Source organism: Pecten maximus, chromosome 11, assembly GCF_902652985.1.
Source record: "Pecten maximus chromosome 11, xPecMax1.1, whole genome shotgun sequence".
Lineage (NCBI taxonomy): Eukaryota > Metazoa > Mollusca > Bivalvia > Pectinida > Pectinidae > Pecten > Pecten maximus.
The window spans coordinates 19267631-19291662 of NC_047025.1; the positions used below are offsets into that span (position 1 = coordinate 19267631).

A 24032-nucleotide genomic window follows, 5' to 3' on the forward strand; every position below is an offset into this window, starting at 1 on the left:
AGGATTAATAGTGCCCACATTTGTTTGTATGGGTACACTTGAAATAATCAATATCATTTACAACAAATCTTCTACATTACATGTAGCTTTGTCACATGTTACAAGGCTCAGATACAATAAAACACAATGATCAACAAGGATTCTGGCAACCTTTCTCACAATGCACAAGCTGTTATATGGTACAAGGGAGGTAATTCAATCACAGGTACAAAAAGAAATCTGCTTCTCTTGCCTGGTGTGAATGGCTACTCATTTGTAGAGGCACAGAGGTTTATTCACAGTGATTGTTTTCACCAATTATCATGCAACAGGTAATTACTTAGCAGTAATTAATACCTTTATATAATAGAGCAGGTTTAACATCATTCTTGTGAAGGGTTGTGTGTCATCCATAACACTATTTAAATCCTAAGTTAAAATTAAATAGCAGATTACCATACCCAGCATACCTACACATTGTATTCAGGTAAGATAAGGTGACTTCTTGATCACACCTTGACATTTAAATAATCGACTTACCTTCACATGACTTTGAGCACCAAGATTGTAAATCTCATGTGGTAGAACCTCTCTGATAATCTTCACCAAACATGTACTGTCCGTTAGGTCACCATAGTGTAGGTGCATGGCTGAAAATAAACACTGTGTTTGTTAACAGATTTCTATACAGAGATAATCCCTTTTACCACAGACAATATACTGCATAAGGTATGGAAGTATTTATTATGATGATCAAAGCATGATAAAGGAAATCATGGAATTTTCTTCAGATACTAATAAGCCAGGCAATATTGTTACACAAGAAGCTTGATAAAGCAACAACTTCACATGTAAAAATCTAGCATTGCACTTAAGCATTAACTGCTTTCAGTTGGCATTCAAGGACTTGTGAATGCCAACTGGACAAAGCAAGGTAAATTTAACATACCTTTGTCCAGTCGGCATTCATATGTCAATGAATGCCAACTGAAAGCAGCCCAATGCTTATATCTATCACTTGTGATTTAAAATCCCATTTCTCCTCATTTATTAACGTAATTTAAATTCTCCCGCCTTTAACGACCCTCAAGTCCTGTCAACTGCCTTCCCTTGTTCTTCCACTTAAAAAATAGTGTGTGGAACAATAGATAGAATACACGACAAGAATAATCAATGTAATACTATAATCTAATATATCACACTTGTTAAATTTAATTCATCTGATGATGGTGGGCTAAAAATTGATCATTTGAAATGCACAATACACTGTATAATAAAATTCACTGTGTAATCTCTTTGAGTACTGGCACTTGGAACACTGGAACAGCTTAATGTTTAAGACAAAGCCTTCTATAATTATTCCATTTGAGCTCCGACCTTTCGATATTCTACTTTTGATATAACCATGAATGACCATGATTTATCTTCTGAAATCTTAACGATGTTTGGTGATCCTAAATGGGTACTTTTACCTTAAAACATGGCATGGCTTCACAACAATAGGATTCTTACATGGTTTTAAATAACATGAGAAATTAATTATGACCAATAAAGTATGCTTATTTACCCTCACTTAATACAACATCATTTAGTCAGTGTGTATCATTTAATTGGTGTTTCCGTAATCGTCGGAGCACCATAAGTGGGTACCACATACGATCTCATACAAATTGTAGAAAACACAGCAACAGTGAATAGATAAACAACACACAAGCATACATGTTACTGCACAACTCCAAACTGTCTAAAAATTCTCAAACTGAAGCCTTATCTAATAGAAGTATAGCAGTGAGCTACAGATTCTGAGGTTGAACAGTCTGGGGGGTAATATTTTAGTAAATCACCCTGCATGGTGATGGGAGACCATATAATTGGGGTAGTATTTTAGTAAATCTCTCTGCATGGTGAGGGGGGACCATATAATTGGGGTAATATTTTAGTAAATCACCCTGCATGGAGATTGAGGTAATAGTTTAGTAAATCATCTTGCATGGGGATGGGGGACCATATAATTAACAAATAAGGTGCATCTTTGGCCAGGGAAGAACAATGTAAAATTTTGATTAAATCTGAATATGGGTTTATGTGAAGCTGAAAATATTTGTTTTACGCTATAACACTGAGAGACAACAGATGACAAACAATGAAGGACAAATGACCAATGAAGGACAAATGACAATCACAATAAGTCGTGCAAGATTTCATCTCTGGTGACCTAATAAAAGGTTGGGCAACATTTCAATGAAAATATCACATGGGAAAATATATACATGAAACCTGTTTTTATCAGTTAGTTGTCTAGCAAAACAATCTATTTTTGATTAATGTATTGCCAAATCCCATCACTTATTTATAGATAATGTCAGGGCATCCTAGAATTGACCCTTGATTTTTAGCTTTTTCTGAAGTCTAGTCACTATTTCTTTGAAATCGAAAGGGTAAAAAATTTGACAAATAGATATGTCACTTCAAACCTGAGAGTAAGATCTCATTTTGGGGAGTAAACAAGAGATCCCAGAGGGATCTTGGCGCCCACCATTGAATGATCTTTATACGTTCTATGTCAGATTGATCTTCTCTCTACTTTTCCCTTCATTTTACTAATCTGTGTAAATTGAGAAACATCCCTCCAGTACTTTTCAAACAAGGGAATCCTAGCTATATAAGAAATTTGAGATTTAGCGATAATGACTGTTTGTTTGCCAGATTGTTTTCAGGACAGACTGGTCCCAAATTGCAATACGAGGGACCAAGGGGAACCTACATATGAAATTTGAGAAAGATCCCTTCAGTACTTTCTCAGAAATAGCGATAACAAACTTCAATTGTCAAAATCAAAGATGGCTGCCTGTCGGCCATGTTGTTTTCCGATTGGTCTCAAAATGCAATATGCATAACTAGACACTAAGGGAAACCTACATATGAAATTTGAGAAAGATCCCTTCAGCACTTTCTGAGAAAGAGCGATAACAAACTTCAATTGTCAAAATCCAAGATGGCTGCCTGTCGGCCATGTTGTTTTCCGATTGGTCTCAAAATGCAATATGCATAACTAGACACTAAGGGGAACCTACATATGAAATTTGAGAAAGATCCCTTTAGTACTTTCTGAGAAACAGCAATAACAAACTTCAATTGTCAAAATCAAAGATGGCTGCCTGTCGGCCATGTTGTTTTTCTGATTGGTCTCAAAATGCAATATGCATAACTAGGCACCAAGGGGAACCTACATGAAATTTGAGAAAGATCCCTTTAGTACTTTCTGAGAAATAGCGATAACAAACTTCAATTGTCAAAATCCAAGATGGCTGCCTGTCGGCCATGTTGTTTTCCGATTGGTCTCAAAACGCAATATGCATAACTAGGCACCAAGGGGAACCTACATATGAAATTTGAGAAAGATCCCTTCAGCACTTTCTGAGAAATAGCGATAACAAGAATTGTTTACGGACGGACGGACGGACGGAGGGACCATTGACCACGGACGCAGGGCGATTTGAATAGCCCACCATCTGATGATGGTGGGCTAAAAACATACATGTAAGGTTCTACTTGATGCCTTGAATGTTGTATAATGTATATCATCACAAAAGAACACATATGGTACAGTTATGTGATCGCACGATGTGCGCACGAAGTAACCAATCGTTAGCTGTGCGGTTTGTATCGCACATTTGTGCGCACGATGTCTGCACAATGTTTTTGGAACGTTGTGCAATCACACAACTGTACCTCTCCACACTATAAAATGTTGAGTGTAGATGAGAAAAATAAATACCCAGGTCTCATACTACATTCCCCTCGATCTAATTGACTTGTAATTTCCATTCCTCTACGATACTCTACGATACACTGCAATGCAAGATCTAACAATACCCCATTAGAGGTCATCTCAGCATGACCTTTGAGCTTCAAATATAAGCCAAAGAAAACTGGTCAATGACGTCATTGCTCATTAATCAACCAATGACAAAGAGTCTTATATGAGCATTCGGTTGCGTCTCCATAGTATTTACTACTCAATTCAGCGCTTGACTTGAAATACATGTACGCAAAATTTCACAAACATTACTGGTAGATTATCTTAATGGCCATTATAATTAAAAAAAAAATGCTTATCTGCTGGACGTTACATTGAAAGAAAAATAGATCAAATAATATCTCATCGACGGGACGGATTGTGTTGCCAACTGGATTTTTGAAAATCATTACCCCCGTAATTCCCTTTCAAACTAGTTTTTCACAGCGCTGTTGCCTTCGCTGTCTATCACTCGACAGTCTCGTACGATGAAGGAAAAACCATACGAACAGCACACGTTTGTTGAATAATAAATTTGTTGAAGTTTTCTTGGTGAGACGGAGTGGGGGAAGCCATGTTGTTTACCGTTGCTATCGGCCATCGGAATACCTTGGGAACGTTGTGTAAGTATTAATATTTCCGAAGAATAAAATCATACTGAAAATTTCACAGGTGGCGTGCTGATTGACTGACCACAGAGGCTGGGATGACTCCTGCGGGGAGTTGTAAGATCTTGTATTGCAGTGTATCGCAGAGGAGCGGAAATTACAAGTCTAATTTTAATTAGATTGACATTCCCCTTAAACCCTTCATCATGACTATCATATCTATCTTGTAACAAGCCAATGGGGACAATACATACATTTTGACGCTAGGTTGATCCTATCACAGGACAACGTTTGTTAGCATTTTTACTGAATGGGTGGGCTTGTTACCAGACATAAGCTTACTACAGATAAATATTGTAAACAGTTGACTCAATGGCTGCTACACTATACTTGTGACTACAGCTTTAGGTAGGCAGCTCTAGGCTTTCTTGGCTTAGCTACCAGTATATACATTAACCCATATCATGTTACATATCACATTGAACTAAGGTGGTGTAGAACATGACTTATGGATTAACATAACTATGTGTTATGAGGTAGCATTAATTGGTACTGTAATATGTTTAAACAATGATAGATGTTCACCAAGGCAAGAATCTTCAACACAATAATGTTAGATAATAAAACAAGCAACACAATGTTAGATGATAAAACGGTCGACACAATAATGTTAGATGATAAAACAGTCGACACAATAATGTTAGATAATAAAACAATCAACACAATGTTAGATGATAAAACGGTCGACACAATAATGTTAGATGATAAAACAGTCGACACATTAATGTTAGATGATAAAACAGTCGACACAATGTTAGATGATAAAACGGTCGACACAATAATGTCAGATGATAAAACGGTTGACACAATAATGTCAGATGATAAAATAGTCAACACAATGTTAGATGATAAAACAGTCGACACAATAATGTTAGATGATAAAACAGTCGACAATAATGTTAGATGATAAAACGGTCGACACAATAATGTTAGATGATAAAACAGTCGACACAATAATGTTAGATGATAAAACAGTCGACACAATAATGTTAGATGATAAAACAGTCGACACAATAATGTCAGATGATAAAACGGTTGACACAATAATGTCAGATGATAAAATAGTCAACACAATGTTAGATGATAAAACAGTCGACACAATAATGTTAGATGATAAAACGGTCGACACAATAATGTTAGATGATAAAACGGTCGACACAATAATGTTAGATGATAAAACAATCGACACAATAATGTTAGATGATAAAACGGTCGGCACAATAATGTTAGATGATAAAACGTCAACACAATAATGTTAGATGATAAAACAGTCGACACAATAATGTTAGATGATAAAACAGTCGACACAATAATGTTAGATGATAAAACAGTCGACACAATAATGTTAGATGATAAAACGTCAACACAATAATGTTAGATGATAAAACAGTCGACACAATGTTAGATGATAAAACGGTCGACACAATAATGTTAGAAGATAAAACGGTCGACACAATAATGTCAGATGATAAAACAGTCGACACAATGTTAGATGATAAAACAGTCGACACAATAATGTCAGATGATAAAACAGTCGACACAATGTTAGATGATAAAACGGTCGACACAATAATGTTAGAAGATAAAACGGTCGACACAATAATGTCAGATGATAAAACAGTCGACACAATAATGTTAGATGATAAAACGGTCGACACAATAATGTCAGATGATAAAACAGTCGACACAATAATGTTAGATGATAAAACGGTCGACACAATAATGTTAGAAGATAAAACGGTCGACACAATAATGTCAGATGATAAAACAGTCGACACAATGTTAGATGATAAAACGGTCGACACAATAATGTCAGATGATAAAACGGTTGACACAATAATGTCAGATGATAAAATAGTCAACACAATGTTAGATGATAAAACAGTCGACACAATAATGTTAGATGATAAAACGGTCGACACAATAATGTTAGATGATAAAACGGTCGACACAATAATGTTAGATGATAAAACAATCGACACAATAATGTTAGATGATAAAACGGTCGGCACAATAATGTTAGATGATAAAACGTCAACACAATAATGTTAGATGATAAAACAGTCGACACAATAATGTTAGATGATAAAACAGTCGACACAATAATGTTAGATGATAAAACGTCAACACAATAATGTTAGATGATAAAACAGTCGACACAATAATGTTAGATGATAAAACGTCAACACAATAATGTTAGATGATAAAACGGTCGACACAATAATGTTAGATGATAAAACGTCAACACAATAATGTTAGATGATAAAACAGTCGACACAATAATGTTAGATGATAAAACAGTCGACACAATAATGTTAGATGATAAAACAGTCGACACAATAATGTTAGATGATAAAACAGTCGACACAATAATGTTAGATGATAAAACGTCAACACAATAATGTTAGATGATAAAACAGTCGACACAATAATGTTAGATGATAAAACAGTCGACACAATAATGTTAGATGATAAAACAGTCGACACAATAATGTTAGATGATAAAACAGTCGACACAATAATGTTAGATGATAAAACAGTCGACACAATAATGTTAGATGATAAAACAGTCGACACAATAATGTTAGATGATAAAACAGTCGACACAATAATGTAAGATGATAAAACAGTCGACCAACAGCATCTTATATTATATGATTAAACTATTAATAAAGAAATCCCCAAAGAGTCTTCAGTGTGGAAAATGTGTTAAACATTGTACACTACAATATTAAAGAAGCAAGAAGAGGATTCTTGATTAAGAAACAGCTAGGGCTCAAACTGGTTCTATTTTAGTTGCCATGGTGATTAGATTAGAACTGCTGAATGGCAACTGGCAACTAGATACATGTATGTGATGTCAACAGTGTAATTCATTTTAATCTTTGTTTTTCCCTTATATTTCCAAATATTTAAAAAGATTTTGCTTAGCTTTTTTTGTAAATTTTAAATGCTATGAAATTATAATAATTCTCCTAACTTTTCTCATCTTGTACTTAGGTATATAAACATCACACTGAGCCCAACTGAAAAGGATCTTGATAGAGAACTACATGCAAGTATTCATAGATATACATTAGCAGGTACTTACTGCCTCTTCCCACTGTAGAGAAAAACAAACACTACATATATATATAGGTATAATGGAAAAATACATGCTTTGGGGTCACATGACCAATGATAAAGCATACAAAGCATATCACATGATGCTGACAAAATGATCTGGCAAAATGCAACATGATGAACATAGTCATTAAAGATGTACAGCTACCAAGTAAATTATAGGCAAAATCATCACTGTTGAAAACGACATGCAAGATGCCAAACAAACAAGTCTTTATGCAAACAGTTTCAAAATGCACTTAATACTTTGATGATACAAACAGTTTTTATGAAAAGAATGCTACTTATAAAATGTATGATATTTCTATATATAATATTTAGTATTAGAAACATATAACAATCATCACACATATTTCTGATGTAATTTACTTCCAAAAGTTTAGTATAGACTGGAATCGACAGCATGCATCATCCATGTGCATTGTCAAATAAATATTAATGTATATACTTACATCCCTCAGTGTGACATTTTGGGTCAGCATACAGGTGCTCTATTCTGGATGTGTTGAATGTACTGGCTCTTCTGATGATACCATGTACCTGACAAATATACCACAAACCAAGTCCAATCACCGAAGACTCGAAACTGAGCTAATAAACCCACACCACACATACAACAAAAACTCGCTTGCTACCACCTTTCATACATAATGTACACAAATCACTCAGGAAAAAACTATATCTATTATTGTCATAGATATAAATCTACACATTTACTACAAGTCAGTATACCTAATATCAATAATGCTGATTTAAGTTTTTCATGTGAATTTTAAAACCCCTACAGTGTATTTGTTTTTTCAATTATGTCATCTTGGCTAAAAGGCTGGTTTTATTTGCATTTAAGAGTTTAAACATCAGTTTGGTGGTTTATTCTTAAAATCAATAGAGATGTGGATGGTCATGTTTATATAACTACAACATTATACAACATATGGTAGACACATCAATACAGAGCTGGGTACATTCATGATAACATCACAATCTCACGGTGTACAGAATTTATATGGTAGACACATCAATACAGAGCTGGGTACATTCATGATAACATCACAATCTCACGGTGTACAGAATTTATATGGTAGACACATCAATACAGATCTGGGTACATTCCTAATAACATCACAATCTCACGGTGTACAGAATTTATACGAAAAACACTATTAAACTTTATATGCTTAAAGCATTGAAGTTTGGAGTATTTTTTTTCAATCTGTATGATTCTAAGATTCCATCAAATACTTTTTTATGGAATCCTTCGTTTTGATCCCCAGTGGATCTCAATTTGAAATGAAGGTTCATGGATGATTACATAGTAAAATAGAAAATTCAGATACTGGAATAAAACAAAAGAAGTATTCAATTCATAAAGTGTTAAGTACATTTATAAGGAAAATTAAACTAAAATAGAACAAGAGGCCCATGGGGCCTGTATCGCTCACCTGGTTGGATTAGGCCAAATGTCAAAATAATGTTCATATTCAATTTGTTTTATTTGTAAATCTCTAACAATGCTATATATGGTTATAGTGTGGTAATCCGAACTGCTTTAAAGATTAATGAAGTCCAGACTCTCTAAGGTCTGAAAGACCTCAAGAATTGCTTTTAGAACATGCATTCATCACTTTATGACTAGTAGCGATTCAAAGGAATTACATCTATTTCACTTATTGGGCCCCGCCCCTTTGGCCCCTCAGGGGTCAGAGTCACCATTTATGCAAAATCTGTTCCCCTTCCCCCAAGGATGTTTCTGACCAAATTGGGTTCAAATCCATTCATAACTTTATGACAAGTAGCGATTCAAAGGAATTACTTCTATTTCCCCTATTGGGTCCCGCCCCTTTGGCCCCTCGGGGGTCAGAGTCACCATTTATGCAAAATCTGTTCCCCTTCCCCCAAGGATGTTTCTGACCAAATTGGGTTCAAATCCATTCATAACTTTATGACAAGTAGTGATTTAAAGGATTTACCTCTATTTCCCCTATTGGGCCCCGCCCCTTTGGCCCCTTTGGGGTCAGAGTCACCATTTATGCAAAATCTGTTCTTCTTCCCCCAAGGATGTTTCTGATTAAATTGGGTTCAAATCCATTCATAACTTTATGACTAGTAGCGATTTTTAAATGAATTACCTCTATTTCCCCTATTGGGCCCCGCCCCTTTGGCCCCTTTGGGGTCAGTCACCATTTATGCAAAATCTGTTCCCCTTCCCCCAAGGATGTTTCTGACCAAATTGGGTTCAAATCCATTCATAACTTAATAACTAGTAGCGATTTAAAGGAATTACCTCTATTTCACCTATTGGGCCCCGCCCCTTTGGGGTCAGTCACCATTTATGCAAAATCTGTTCCCCTTCCCCCAAGGATGTTTCTGACCAAATTGGGTTCAAATCCATTCATAACTTAATAACTAGTAGCGATTTAAAGGAATTACCTCTATTTCACCTATTGGGCCCCGCCCCTTTGGCCCCTTTGGGGTCAGAGTCACCATTTATGCAAAATCTGTTCTTCTTCCCCCAAGGATGTTTCTGACCAAATTGGGTTCAAATCCATTCATAATTATATGACTGGTAGCGATTTAAAGGAATTACCTCTATTTCCCATATTGGGCCCTGCCCCTTTGGGGTCAGAGTCCCCATTTATGCAAAATCTGTTCCCCTTCCCCCAAGGATGTTTCTGACCAAATTGGGTTCAAATCCATTCATAACTTAATAACTAGTAGCGATTTAAAGGAATTACCTCTATTTCCCCTATTGGGCCCCGCCCTTTTGGCCCCTCAGGGGTCAGAGTCACCATTTATGCAAAATCTGTTCCCTTTCTGCCAAGGATGTTTCTGACCAAATTGGGTTCAAATCCATTCATAACTTTATGACTAGTAGCGATTTAAAGGAATTACCTCTATTTTCCCTATTGGGCCCCGCCCCTTTGGCCCCTCGGGGGTCAGAGCTACCATTTATGCAAAATCTGTTCCCCTTCCCCCAAGGATGTTTCTGACAAAATTGGGTTCAAATCAATTCATAACTTTATGACTAGTAGCGATTTAAAGGAATTACCTCTATTTCCCCTATTGGGCCCCGCCCTTTTGGCCCCTCGGGGGTCAGAGTCACCATTTATGCAAAATCTGTTCCCTTTCTGCCAAGGATGTTTCTGACCAAATTTGGTCAAAATCCAATAAGAACTTTTTGACTAGTAGCGATTTGAAGCAAATGTTGACGGACGGACGGACGACGGACGACGGACGCTGCGCCATGACATAAGCTCACCGGACCTTCGGTCCAGGTGAGCTAAAAAATATGCAAATAGATAACCTGACAAAAAAACAACATTTAAACAAATGAAAGAAAGTATGGATCAGTGCTAAACAAAAATTTCAAAATGACAGCAAGGTTTATTACTGAATGATAGAATCATTATTATATGAATTAAGGTATCAAAGCTGAGCCCTTTTTATCATATAAACTATGTAGGTATTGCTGTTCAAGTGTTGAGCCTTTCTATATTAAGAATCTATCAACTATCTCCTATATAGCCATGATGAGAAATTGACTACCAGGATTATGGTACTCTGTGGGACCTAATTTTATAGATGAGCTGGGACACGATGTCATTTTAAATCAGTTACATGTCATATTATTGCAAAAAAATATATATGGATTATACATATTTATCCAACAATAGACAATAATGTTTTTGTGCATATACATTATAAATGTATAAATGAAAAGAGTAGACAATGGAGCAGTGGATATATACTGACTGATACAGGTACAGGTACAGACAGTGACAGGACAACTGATCAAGTAAACACTACAGAAAACGACCAGTCTTTCTTATTCTTTCTTCATTTTTCAATACATTACCTCATAACCTTTAGCAAGGAGAAACTCTGCCAAGTAGGACCCATCCTGTAATAAAAGATTAATGCGTTAAGTAATGTACAAATGTAATACAAATATCTATATAGGGTCCACGCCTATTATTGTCATGAACATAATAGATAGACGTAAAATATGGTACAGAATATTGTGAGCATTTTCATGGCGTCGTTTTCAACAATTGATGATCTGTGTTAAGGCAAGTATTAATTCACAAAAAAAACAAAAGCTTCTGGTCACACATGAATTCATATTGACCTTTCAATATCCCACTCTATTTCACGTCACGGTAATAATAATTACATGTTAGTCGTGATAATAGGCATGGACGCTGTAACTATTTAACCAACTTGAATAACAGACTTAAATATGTTACACTTTCAAAATATGACTTTGTTTGAAAACATCTTCATAAATATACGTGAGCAAAAAACTTGCTTCTCAATATGATTCCCTTGGACTCTAGACTAGCTGCTCCCATATAATGGTCTGTGTGAATTTTCACTTAGTTATCTCCCTTCAACTGCAGACACGACTGGGTAAGATGTAATTTACGTACTGTAGATTAGACATATGTGTCAGACCACCGTAACGGTGGTCTTCGCTTTCACACGTGTTTGGCCATCGTCACAGTGACCGTTGACGTTACTGTACCAACGTTTCCATATTTATATATTTTTACTGCACGGATGATAAGGATCGATATTTGGACACCCGTCATGCAATGGAATGAGATATTTATGACGGAATAAGCAAAACGGAATGGGAATGAAGTCCGAATTCTGGATAATATACTGCACTCACTGTAGAGTTTGGAAACGGTAGAGGGAGGAGGCCTTGATTCGGGTAGGGGAGGGGGTTCACCCGGGTGGTTCTATTTTGTCAACGGTTCATTGAATTCTTGTAAAGTAAGTAAGTTAACCCCAACAATGAGAAGCAGTATATAAAAAGTTGTTGAGTTAAGGCATATATTGACGTGTGCTACTTTACCTGTCCGGTAATACCGGTAAGAAGGGCAATTTTCTTCGTGGACGCTCCTGTCGCCATGCTGAAGAGTGTAAACGTGGATGAGGAATTCCTGTCAACGCAAGGAAGAAACCGGAAATGGAAAAAGAAGTAATTTCATTGGTTAATTTTGGTGGGTGTACTAAATGACAGCACGTTAATGAAATTACGGGTGGACCGTAACACGTACAGTACAGATATAGTTGCACACTGCTTTCATATTTTCCAGTAATAAAAACAATGTTTATAAGCTGACATTATTTTTACTCAACACCAGTACATGTAACGTACCATTACTGGAAATGGAGTAAGTTGGGCCTTGATCGACACTGCGCCACATTTGTCGTTTTTAAAGTGAGGGAAAATATTAATATTTCTATGACGGTTTTATTTTGAACTTTGTCATTTACATTTCAAATACAGTGTGATGTTTCTACTGATGGAAACTGGCTTCATTTTTTCACATCGATAACTGTATATTAATTGATGTACATCGGGATTTGGAGATGTATGGTTGGAAGTATGTATTATGAAAAGAACAGATACACGATAATGAAAATACCTCAAACTGTATATTGTTGACCAATTTGTTACACAATTCTATCTCAGCAGGCCACTGACTTTAAACATTAAACATATCTAACCTGTACATGCGATATAATTTTGGGAAAGACTTCCTTTTGCACACCCAATTCAAAAAAGCAGTAGAATATAATAATTAACTACTATGTTGAGGGGCATGGTGTCAGGATCCAAATTGTTTGAAACTTTTCATGTTGGAAGGATTTTTTAATCGATTTATTATAAATTATCAAAGACCTTACCGATGCCAATTCAATGAAAACCGGACAAAAAGCTGAAGAATCGAGTTCCAATGAAAATGTGTGTTAAGCAGGGCAATAACAATTCAGAATGGATAGCGGGGGGCTTTTGGCAGGGTTCTCTCTCGCCGTATGACTTGGTATCGAACGGATTTTAATACACCTCCACTATTTATAGATAGGGGAAACACTTGTGTCAAGCTACAACAAGCACATAAAGCTCAGTCGTCATTGGATACTATGAAGCGTCCCGTTAGTTTATTGGCCAATCAGATTCTTCCAACTTCGAACACATAAACAACTGACGGAATGCACCTTTACAATGTGAATGTTCTGTGATCACCTGTAGGACGGCTGGTACCTGGATGCTGAAACCCGTATGTGATCTATATTCTACACAATGGTGTAGATATGTATAATGGAACAAAGAATGAGAACTATGTTGCGATGACGGAAGGCGTGCAAACGTTTCTCGAAGATTTGGGGTTGCTGCAATATTTTGACATGTTCGTCATCAAAGGCTTCGATTGCGAGGAAGATCTATGTCATATAGACAGTGCCGACTTAGATTCCATGATGATAGCGGACCCTGATCATCGTCGACAGATCTTACACGCAGGTGAGAGTCGGATGCTTTCGACAGGTGCTTCACACACACCCACAAAGAGGGTGTAAACAAGTAGCCACGTGCTTCCAGGGGAGGTTACCCGGGGGTATGACGCTGTCAAAGTTATTGATTGGAACTCGTTTTCATAGTTTTGAATCAATATATCGTGTTTGCTCTTTATACATACATGATTGGTTAAATAATGACTTTAATGTACTACATACATGTGTAATACATTTCCTATAGAAATAACCAAACCAGTTATTAATTTTTATTCGAATTTGATTGCAGTCATAGTAGATTTCCTATTTTGGATCTAAATGAATATTACATAAATCGAGGTAAATATTGTTGTTACTATGGTAACACACGATGACTGCCGTATTAATACGATAAGATATAGACATGGTTCCATATGTTAATTAATAGAACTACACCGATATACTTTAAATATGAAAATCAGGTAATTCAAAATTCAAAATAAAACGAAAAGCTGTAAACGGATCAGTTTATCATAGTCCAAAGAATTTATATATAATTTAATACAATCGTGAAAGTTACACAGCCACTTTTCTCGGGGTTTTTTTGTTCAATGTTTTGTTGTTGTTTTTTTTTCATTACGAAGGTAATATTTTTTGCGCATTTTCAAGCATTTGCTTATTTTGCGTCATTGAAAGTATATACATGTATGTAGTTAATTGTTGAGTGTAGTGAATATATCACTCTCGTTTTCCCGATGGATATCAGTTTATTGTAGAAGCTGATTACAATGCATCATCTGGCTGAATGATACCATAACATTAAATACGTATATATTATGTTATCAAAATACCTGAAAAATTAACTTAAGACTTATTTTTCAAATTGTTGATCCTCATGTAGAAAGTAAATGATCGCTTTCTTAATGTGTATTATGAATATTAATGTACATTTTGTATATATATGTACATGTATATAATAAAAGTATGATCGTTATTAATATATTTTATATATAGAACGTATACGTGCTGCAAAAAATCATGCCCATTAATCTGTCTTTTTGGCTCCTGAACTCTCTCTTTTTTTGTGTGTATATGTAACCTTTGTTGACCCACGTTGGCCGAAATTCGACAATAAAGTAATTTCAATGACTTTATTCCTTATATTGTAGCACGACGTTTCAAGCCCAGTCCAGAATACAGGCTGTTGGAATGGCTGAAAACTAATGGCCTAGATTATTATTTTCCAAACTTTGTGAACAGCGAGTCGGCGAACGACCTTGATCAGATACAGATGCTGAACTTACCGGATCCTGATATTTTGGACGAGTTAGAAATTACACTACCTGGACACAAACGGCGATTCGAACGGGCAGGTAGGATAGTTAAAACGTCTCCATCATGTCTACAGTGTATTTGGTTTCGAAGTTATCAAATTCCAGTCCGATTTTCATCAATTTAATTTCATGAAAATACAAGGTCATAGTCGTATTTGTAAACGAAAAATACATAAAATAAACGTACAATGCATTGTCCGCACCAATTCTACTGGAACTATCACTTTTATACCTAGATAGAAAGCTGTCAGTATAGCTTGGGAAAAAATATGTGTTTTTGTTTCTATATTAAAATAGTAAACAGAATAAATTACGAAGCCGAATTGCACAGAACGTTGAGAAAAAGAAAATCTAGATTCATATGATGATGACGGGAGCGTGTGTCCTCCTTCGCATTGAAGAATGTCACTTGATAATTTACAAAATGTGTAGTAAAATCATGCTGTGTTGTTACACTTATAAAAATCAACTCACGTCTCCCCATTTTCCTCCACTCTACAAATAGAAATTAATGGCATAAATCAATGTTGATACCAGACAAAAGATGAGCACATCATTTTTACAATGATTTGATAACATATGTTTTCCGCCCGGAGTTAGAGAGATGATCAATCTTTTACCGTGATCCTGATATAGATTTCCGATAATGTACCAACTGGAAATAGAAATCTAAATAGTTGAAAATAAAAACAATACCTTCGTCTTTTGGCGGATTGTGTCCCAGAAGACATTTCCGACAGTTCTCTCACGGGACGCTGGTGACTACAATATCTCCGATTCACACAATAGGTAGGCAAGTTATACTGTGTGTGAGGAAACGGTCTCCGGAAGTATAAACGGGGCTTACTGTGTATATCTCGTATACGGCAGGCAAATGGCCACTTGATATGTACAATATCGTCGAGTACGACACAGATCTCTATCATTGTAAAACGGCAATTGACATCATGACAAACATCTTACCACAGAGACTTGGTTGGTTTAAATATGCACGTGTATTTTTATGTATTTTTCTTTCTTTCATTTTATTTACTTCTTATCAGAGAGACAACCTTGGGTTCGATAACAAAACGTCTGTTTTTGGCCTATATTGATTGATTTCCTGGCAAAATTAAAACAGAAGAAGAAGAAAAGGAAATAAAGAAAGAAATCTCAAGTGAAAATAACAGAAGAACTGAACACAAAACGACTGAGTAATGAAACTATGAAAGTTAAAAATAATTATTATTATAAGCGGCTCAATCCAAAATGTGATGTCACATGCTTGAACGTGACGTCATAAGCACACAAGTCGTCCTCCCAGGCCATGGAATGCCGATTAATTAAGACTGAATTCAGATCGAACCTTAACGTCTAAAGCAATGCCGTTACCATTCACAAGACAATCGTTCGTCATGCTCTTGGCGTGGCCGGTCTATTTGCTTGTGTAACGACGACATTAAGACAGTTATATCGTGTAAAATTGTGTTTTTCAAAATGTATTTCTAAACAAGATTCCCTTGTAACTTGGTATTGCCCCAACCTCACAATACAGAACAAACCGATCTATTTCATATAAAATTGACGAGTTGGTCCCGTCTAAACTCCGACCGTGCGCGCGATCGATTTGCACCTGCTTGCAACCACCTCAGTCTCACTGATACCGAAACCGTGATACCGTTACTCAGGTGATGGATTATTGATGTTGCTATGGCGAACCTCCGATCCCCCTCCCAGCTCTTCCCAGCTTCCCTCCTGTCCTCGTTAAAGCTGTAACGATATGGGACAGTGGAATGGACGCGTGACTGTCGGACCAATACAATCTATCGTTAGTCCTCATACATTATGTAAGTAGGTCCTGGTAGGTTCTGTACCAGGGATCAGCCTCCGCAACTAACGGTAATCAACACGTAATTATCGACGACACAAACAGGTGTTCAGCCCGTGTACTGTGATTATTGCCATATACCACGGGGACACGCGTCAGTGATTTCTTACTGTATCTTTCACGGTCAAATACACGCTCGCTTGAATTATTTATTTTCGAAAACCTCCATAGACACGCGCCACGCCCAGTACATGTTTTATTGCGGACTAGAGCCTCGCCCGTCCATGCGATAAGCATAGTATTTATTGATAAGGTATCATAAATACATACAAACAACCCTTTTTGTGGTTATTATCGAAATAGCTGATCAGTCGATTCATATCAGCCTCCAGCGTGACGTCATGGTATCGCCATTGATTTACTGTCATCGATCGACAAATACGGTGATAAATGCTGCGAGACATTTGTGTTGCTAAGTCGATGACCGAGTGAAAATTAAGATTCCTAGATAACCTCAAAAGACTACCGCACCCCCTTTAATGTTTACCATACCAGAAGGAAATGTGTGCATTTTCTTACACGGGTGTCGCGTTAAATTCTATATACTGCAGATACGCGTATTTCGTTTTTAAAAGTTATCTAATATGCAAAAAGGTCAGAATTGGTTAATTGCGGGATTGATACACCGCCTCTAGATTAAACATCTGTTGAAGCTCTTTTTTATTTTCCCGACAACTTTTATAGATTTCGACACTTTTGCCCCATAGCGTTTCACTGACAAGTCCCAAAAGACGAAACAGAAGACTAGTAACACAATGAAAACATGCCTATTTGTACAATATAAAAATACATGTATGTATTACTATCAAAATCTTTTTTGGATTTAATAAAAGCTTGCTGTTCAGTAGTGTGTTTAGTACAGTCCTCGGTTAAAGCTCCATACTCCCAAAGAAATGTATAAATGTTTACATTTTGACCTCTTTACAGTTTTCAGACTTAATATGTACCTAACAAATTATCGCGAATCAAAATCTGAAGGAAAATGTGTTTTTATGAAAGTACCGGGTTGGACTGTATACGGTAAATTCCCCCAAATAATAACTGGGTCCGACGGACCAAGTTTGTATGCAAATTAGTCCCACATTGCACCGGGCAGATTATCAGTCAACACAAAATGGCGCAACGCCGAAAGCGTGGGCCTGTCAAAACGCAGACAGATTATGTCAAAAAGAAACGTAAAAAGGGCTGGAATCGGCAAAACCTCAAGCTTTCCTTAGGAAAAGAACTGGTTCGTTTTAACTTCGCAAGAGAATAAAAAGGAATAGACTCGAATTCCGATTTTGCCGGACGTTTATTGGATTGCTGGTTACTCCGTATTCCTCGAACATTGTCAACTTTACCAATCTTAATTATATCAATGTTTTGTTGTATGCATATTGCTATATTTCAAAATATATCGGTTAGTTATTACGAGAATATTTGTTACTATGTTCAAATGAAAGCATTATAAGACAAGTTCACGTATACTCGATATGTAAACAAATGCAGAAATGCAGTTAAAAACGAAACAAAGTTAAGATTGAATGCAAGCTGAATAAGTGGATGTATCTTTTCAAATGACACATAAATAAAATTATATTCCTGATTCAAATGCAGTCTTATTATCACCAAAAAAATGATTCAAACCGATATAATTTTGTTATCCGTGCTGAAACGCATTAGTTCGTTGATTTATTTCACCAGCAGTTTTACATTATAACCACCAGCATTAAAACTATGCCGTTTATCTTTTTTAAGTATATTTCTTGTTATATACTGATGTCGCAAAGATTCCCTCGGTCAAGCGTCCACTCCGAAGGTCATTTTAATGTTAGGAGAGCGTGAATGAGCATCTTGGATTGCCATTAGTGCACGTGTTCAACTAGTATTTAGGTTAGTTGGGTGTATGCGGCATTTATTTGATAAAGGCGACAATTCAAAACCTGGTACAGTAGCAAAATAAAGTTTGTGATAATTTTAAGTTAAATGTTTTACCTATATATTTTAAGCTAGTTCCAAATCTATAGTGTTGGGCTGAACAAATTTAGATACACTGATTCATACCTCGTCCGGGCCCGAAATCCATGATAATCGATTCGACTAGACGATCGCCTGATAGCATGGTTAATGTTCAGGAGATCGACCTCTCGATACTTGTTTTTTTTTTATCTCCGTTACGGCTCATCAGCAAATATCATGCTATAAGTATCAAGTATACTTTTCTACGTGGGTTTTTTTCTGGGGTGTTTTTGTGGCTATAATGGTCCGATTCCTGGTTGAAAATATTTCAAATTGAAGCCGTATCTTAAAATTTGAAGTTTACCAGTACTACTGAATCTTTTGAGCCACACACGCGCTAGATTTTTAATAGATTTTGTTTATCAATTGGATTATGCATTATGACCCATGCCCTATTCGGGCTACAATTACCTAGGTAGTCAGCCATCTTGAATCCATAAAGAGAACTTGCGGTAAACGTTATCTTAATTACGTTTAATTATAGCTGACGTCACCGTCGTCTGTGGTTTTATCGATTTTGAACTAGCATTTTCGTTTTGTTTACAACTCATTCACCTTTTTACATAACATACTTAATTGTCTTTATATTTCAGTAAGCCGATTGCGGAAGCGTATCAAAACAACAGAACAATCACCGGAAGAGCCCCTTGCGCATGGACGATGGGCTAAACCAATGGCATTGCAGGACGGCAAGTTTGATTTTCTGGTGTTAGACGCTACTGTGTATTCTACAAATGATCGGAAAAGGTCTCATACGCTTGGTAAGGCGATGTTAAAGTTGGTCTTGAACACTTTGGTGTAAAATATCAGTAGAATTATAACGAAGGACACTACATGCATTAATAACAAATGCTCTATAATAAATGTGTTATTTTACACAACTAAAATACAACAATAAGAACAACACAAACACAGAATACGACAAATCCATCATACCAACCCGAAGTGATAACGATAATTCAATTAATTCCAGTGATTGAGATTTGAACAGGGAGACCTAACGGCCTAAATTTGGTAAAAACTAAGTAAGATGACTGAATGTGCAGATTTGTTTGCGGTTACCCATTGTATCTTTGGTATCTTTCTCTGCAGTGTTTCCCTAACAGACCTTCAAATGAATTGTCGTTTGGCCATATATAAGACAAAAAGCAATATTTAATGCCTGATTTTGACTCTTAAAATTTTCATCAATATTTTCGTTTGTTTTGTAGAGTTTATGATAGATTCCGGAAGTGACGTCACGACTATACGGGAAGAAGTCCTACAGAAACTTGATTTGGAGTTGTTGGGCCGAATACATAGTAAAGGTGTTCATGGATCCAAAAGTACCAACCTGTACAAAGCTTTCCTCAGAATAGGCAACCAGGAACTTCAGATAGAGGTGTGTAATGATAAATATAGAAGAGTCCGCTCTGTCTAAATAGCGTAGAGATACGTTGTATAATAAATGAGAACGAGAGACGAACGCTTTCAAATTATGTCTCGGCATGGTAGCAAAAGAAGACGTAAAATTCTTACGACTCTTCATTAATGATAAAAAGAAAAGCGCTGAAAAATAGAGATAATGAAATAAGTATATATTCTAACATGTACAATTTTTATTTTTTAGTATATATTTATTACTAAATTACACCACTTATGATTTTTATAAGTGAAATTATTCCTGATCCTCACAGGTGATGGGGGAATCATATGATTCCCTGGGCAGTCGTGTTGTTCGCCACTTCAGACACTTTATTGACGGTAGCCGTCATTTGTGGCTAAAGGGAGATTACTGTGATCCGGATATGGTGCCACCCAGGACCATTACACCCTCTCCGTCGGAGTCATCGGTATCATCATTTAGACCTCAGACCCGGTCTTCCTCCTCTTCATCGTACATGCAATCTACCTCGCCGTCGTACAGAAGTACATCAGATTCACTCTCCTCGTCGTCGCAAAACTTATCTCAAAGTCAAAGTCTCAATAGTTCCCAGGACTTATCACAAAGTCAAAGTCTCAACGATTCACAGGACCTTACACTTCAACCGGAAACGGAAGTGACGCATGCGATATCAGCGGCGGAAACAGGTCATTCCCAATCGATTGAAGAACATTCACAGCTAGAATTATCCCAAGAGAGCGAGGAAGAATTGTGAACAGTTATAATTATGAAATTTAGTATATTTATTTTACTCAGCTGTAATCGAACAACATTTTACTTGCGTTTACCATGTTGTATGACTTACATATTTTATACCATTCCAAGCTTGATCAACTTAAGATTCATATGCAATATAGAAATTCTAGTGCCAGTTACTGTGCAATCCGTCCATTCTTAGATAGATATGTTGCAAACATGACGAATCGAGATCACTTCTTCGACCATTGTCTGTGATCACGTTTCAAGAAGAAATCCGCCTTTTCCAACGTCCCCTTCTGGTGCATTGTGCGAATGATCGGACTTGCCTCCCCTAGTTTTTGCTGTTATGTGCATCAATGATGGTAGATTGGAATGTATTTCCTGCTAGATGATATTTAATTTAGTCCATTATAGTGACGAGGCTAACATTATCGCACTGGTATACAGTTTTGTTGGGGTAACTCAAATGATGATACATAAGATTTGGGATCTAAACTTATTATAAGAGACAGATATTGGGAGTGACAGGGGTCATGGGTCACACGCATATGATATTCTCAATGGTCATGGAAAATTTGTAAATGTGATGTAGACAAAGAATCTTCATGTTTAAATGACTTATATCTAGACTTTTCATCAGCGATCCCAAAATTAATTAATTATTGAAATATTCCGATGAAATTATCTGTCTTTTCAGAAAAGCAGCGAAGTGATATTTGTCATTAGATATTGGTTATTCACGTGATTTAGAACACGTATTTATAGGCAATATCACTGACTGGAGGGACAGAACACACAAGGTAAACTTATTACAATTCTAAGTCGTCAATTCCAAGTCCTGATGTCCTAGACTTATATAAATCCCACACATTGGATGTGACAGGATATCGTTTTTGTCTTTCCCATTCTTTGTGAAACTTCTTTTAAAAAATTTTTTGTGTATATTTATTATATATTTATATAATGTTGTCCACAATTTTAGATATTTATTGAATGGTTACGATATAAATGTAATTAACTTATGTTATCGTTGAAATGTAATTTAGTAGAGAAAACAATAAACTTGATTGTTTTGTGTGAAGCGTGTATAGTATTATGTTGTGTCAGTGTGAGTATGGCCACTCCAATATATACTGATGTCGGTGTGAGTATGGCCACTCCAATATATACTGATGTCGGTAGGAGTATGGCCACTCCAATATATACTGATGTCAGTGTGAGTATGGCCACTCCAATATATACTGATGTCGGTGTGAGTATGGCCACTCCAATATATACTGATGTCGGTAGGAGTATGGCCACTCCAATATATACTGATGTCGGTGTGAGTATGGCCACTCCAATATATACTGATGTCGGTGTGAGTATGGCCACTCAATATATACTGATGTCGGTGTGAGTATGGCCACTCAATATATACTGATGTCGGTGTGAGTATGGCCACTCAATATATACTGATGTCGGTGTGAGTATGGCCACTCCAATATATACTGATGTCGGTGTGAATATGGCCACTCAATATATACTGATGTCGGTGTGAGTATGGCCACTCCAATATATACTGATGTCGGTGTGAGTATGGCCACTCCAATATATACTGATGTCGGTAGGAGTATGGCCACTCCAATATATACTGATGTCGGTGTGAGTATGGCCACTCCAATATATACTGATGTCGGTAGGAGTATGGCCACTCCAATATATACTGATGTCGGTGTGAGTATGGCCACTCAATATATACTCATGTCGGTGTGAGTATGGCCACTCAATATATACTGATGTCGGTAGGAGTATGGCCACTCCAATATATACTGATGTCGGTGTGAGTATGGCCACTCAATAATATACTCATGTCGGTGTGAGTATGGCCACTCAATATATACTGATGTCGGTGCGAGTATGGCCACTCAATATATACTGATGTCGGTGTGAGTATGGCCACTCAATATACTGATGTCAGTGTGAGTATGGCCACTCAATATACTGATGTCGGTAGGAGTATGGCCACTCCAATATATACTGATGTCGGTAGGAGTATGGCCACTCCAATATATACTGATGTCGGTAGGAGTGTGGATGTGAATGCATCGTTATAACCGAAGTATTTAATTCCGTAGTATGTGTTGGTCGTGATTATAAAAGCATTGTATGTATGAATGCGATTTTTTTATCTGATTACTGAATACAAAGATATGTTTTCTGAATACCGAATTCATTGTTATATTTTCTTATCACTACACAAGGATCAACGAATACTTATCAGAGATAACAAACAAACAATAATCATGTTCACATTGTTTTAATAAGCAATCACGAGTAAAATTTACATATACTCAAACCCAATATTCATATAAAGTAATATATCATACCTTCAGCTATGTTATATGTTTGGCGATTGTGGACATGGCTTCGTCACCAAGAGGTTACTACCCAAATTGGGCTTGGGGCCACCTCGCATAGATAGATAAATATGTGACAAGATCTGTCAATAAGCTATACATTGTATACAGAAATGACTCTGTGTGGTCAACCGTCATTTTGAATAGCTGTAATTAAAGGGGAAATATTAACTAAATTCTAATTATTCCTGGTGGCAACCTCTAACGCCTATCACTGGAAACTTCCAAGAGAAATGTTTTCAGAATATGGTTGTTGATGCCATGACGATCTGATCTGTTGTCAAATAGTGCACCATGGGATAAAGCCTGAGCCAAGCACCTGACAATACAAAAGAAATACAAAACAGCAGCAAAATGACAATATTTGTGGGGTGGGTGATAAATCAACTGCTGAAATACAGCGTTCCGGCAGTCTGGAATTTTCGAGTGCTAAGGAGAGCTAATTGAAAGGCACGCAA

General features: G+C 36.5%; 2 protein-coding genes across 3 annotated transcripts in view; one reads left to right on the forward strand and one right to left on the reverse strand.

The window, feature by feature from the left end:
- The window catches only part of LOC117338075 (GDP-mannose 4,6 dehydratase-like), a 45578-nt gene extending 29626 nt beyond the window's left edge, over positions 1–15952 (reverse strand). The window contains exons 1-7 of one of the 2 annotated variants that reach the window (XM_033899265.1): positions 15885–15934; positions 15663–15683; positions 12431–12518; positions 11426–11470; positions 8022–8109; positions 7538–7549; positions 520–629 (exon numbers count right to left, since the gene is read on the reverse strand). In XM_033899265.1, the coding sequence (XP_033755156.1) occupies positions 520–629; positions 7538–7549; positions 8022–8109; positions 11426–11470; positions 12431–12518; positions 15663–15683; positions 15885–15919 (399 nt within the window). In that variant the 5' untranslated portion in view covers positions 15920–15934. Of the gene's footprint in view, positions 1–519; positions 630–7537; positions 7550–8021; positions 8110–11425; positions 11471–12430; positions 12519–15662; positions 15684–15884 lie in introns of both variants that reach the window. The other variant, XM_033899266.1, reaches the window with a different exon arrangement.
- Positions 13541–23379, forward strand: LOC117338076. The gene is made up of 5 exons (XM_033899267.1): positions 13541–13885; positions 15024–15227; positions 19647–19814; positions 20265–20434; positions 20730–23379. The coding sequence occupies exons 1-5, from the start codon at positions 13678–13680 to the stop codon at positions 21189–21191; spliced, it is 1212 nt and encodes a 403-aa protein (XP_033755158.1). The 5' UTR covers positions 13541–13677; the 3' UTR covers positions 21192–23379.
- The last annotated feature ends 653 nt before the right edge of the window (positions 23380–24032 follow it).

Coding starts and splice junctions, on each gene's coding strand:
- LOC117338076 (XM_033899267.1), top strand. CDS start 13,678: ATGTATAATGGAACAAAGAATGAGAACTATGTTGCGATGACGGAAGGC. Junction 19,815..20,264: donor GAAAAGGTCTCATACGCTTG/GTAAGGCGATGT, acceptor TTTGTTTTGTAG/AGTTTATGATAGATTCCGGA. Junction 20,435..20,729: donor ACCAGGAACTTCAGATAGAG/GTGTGTAATGAT, acceptor TGATCCTCACAG/GTGATGGGGGAATCATATGA.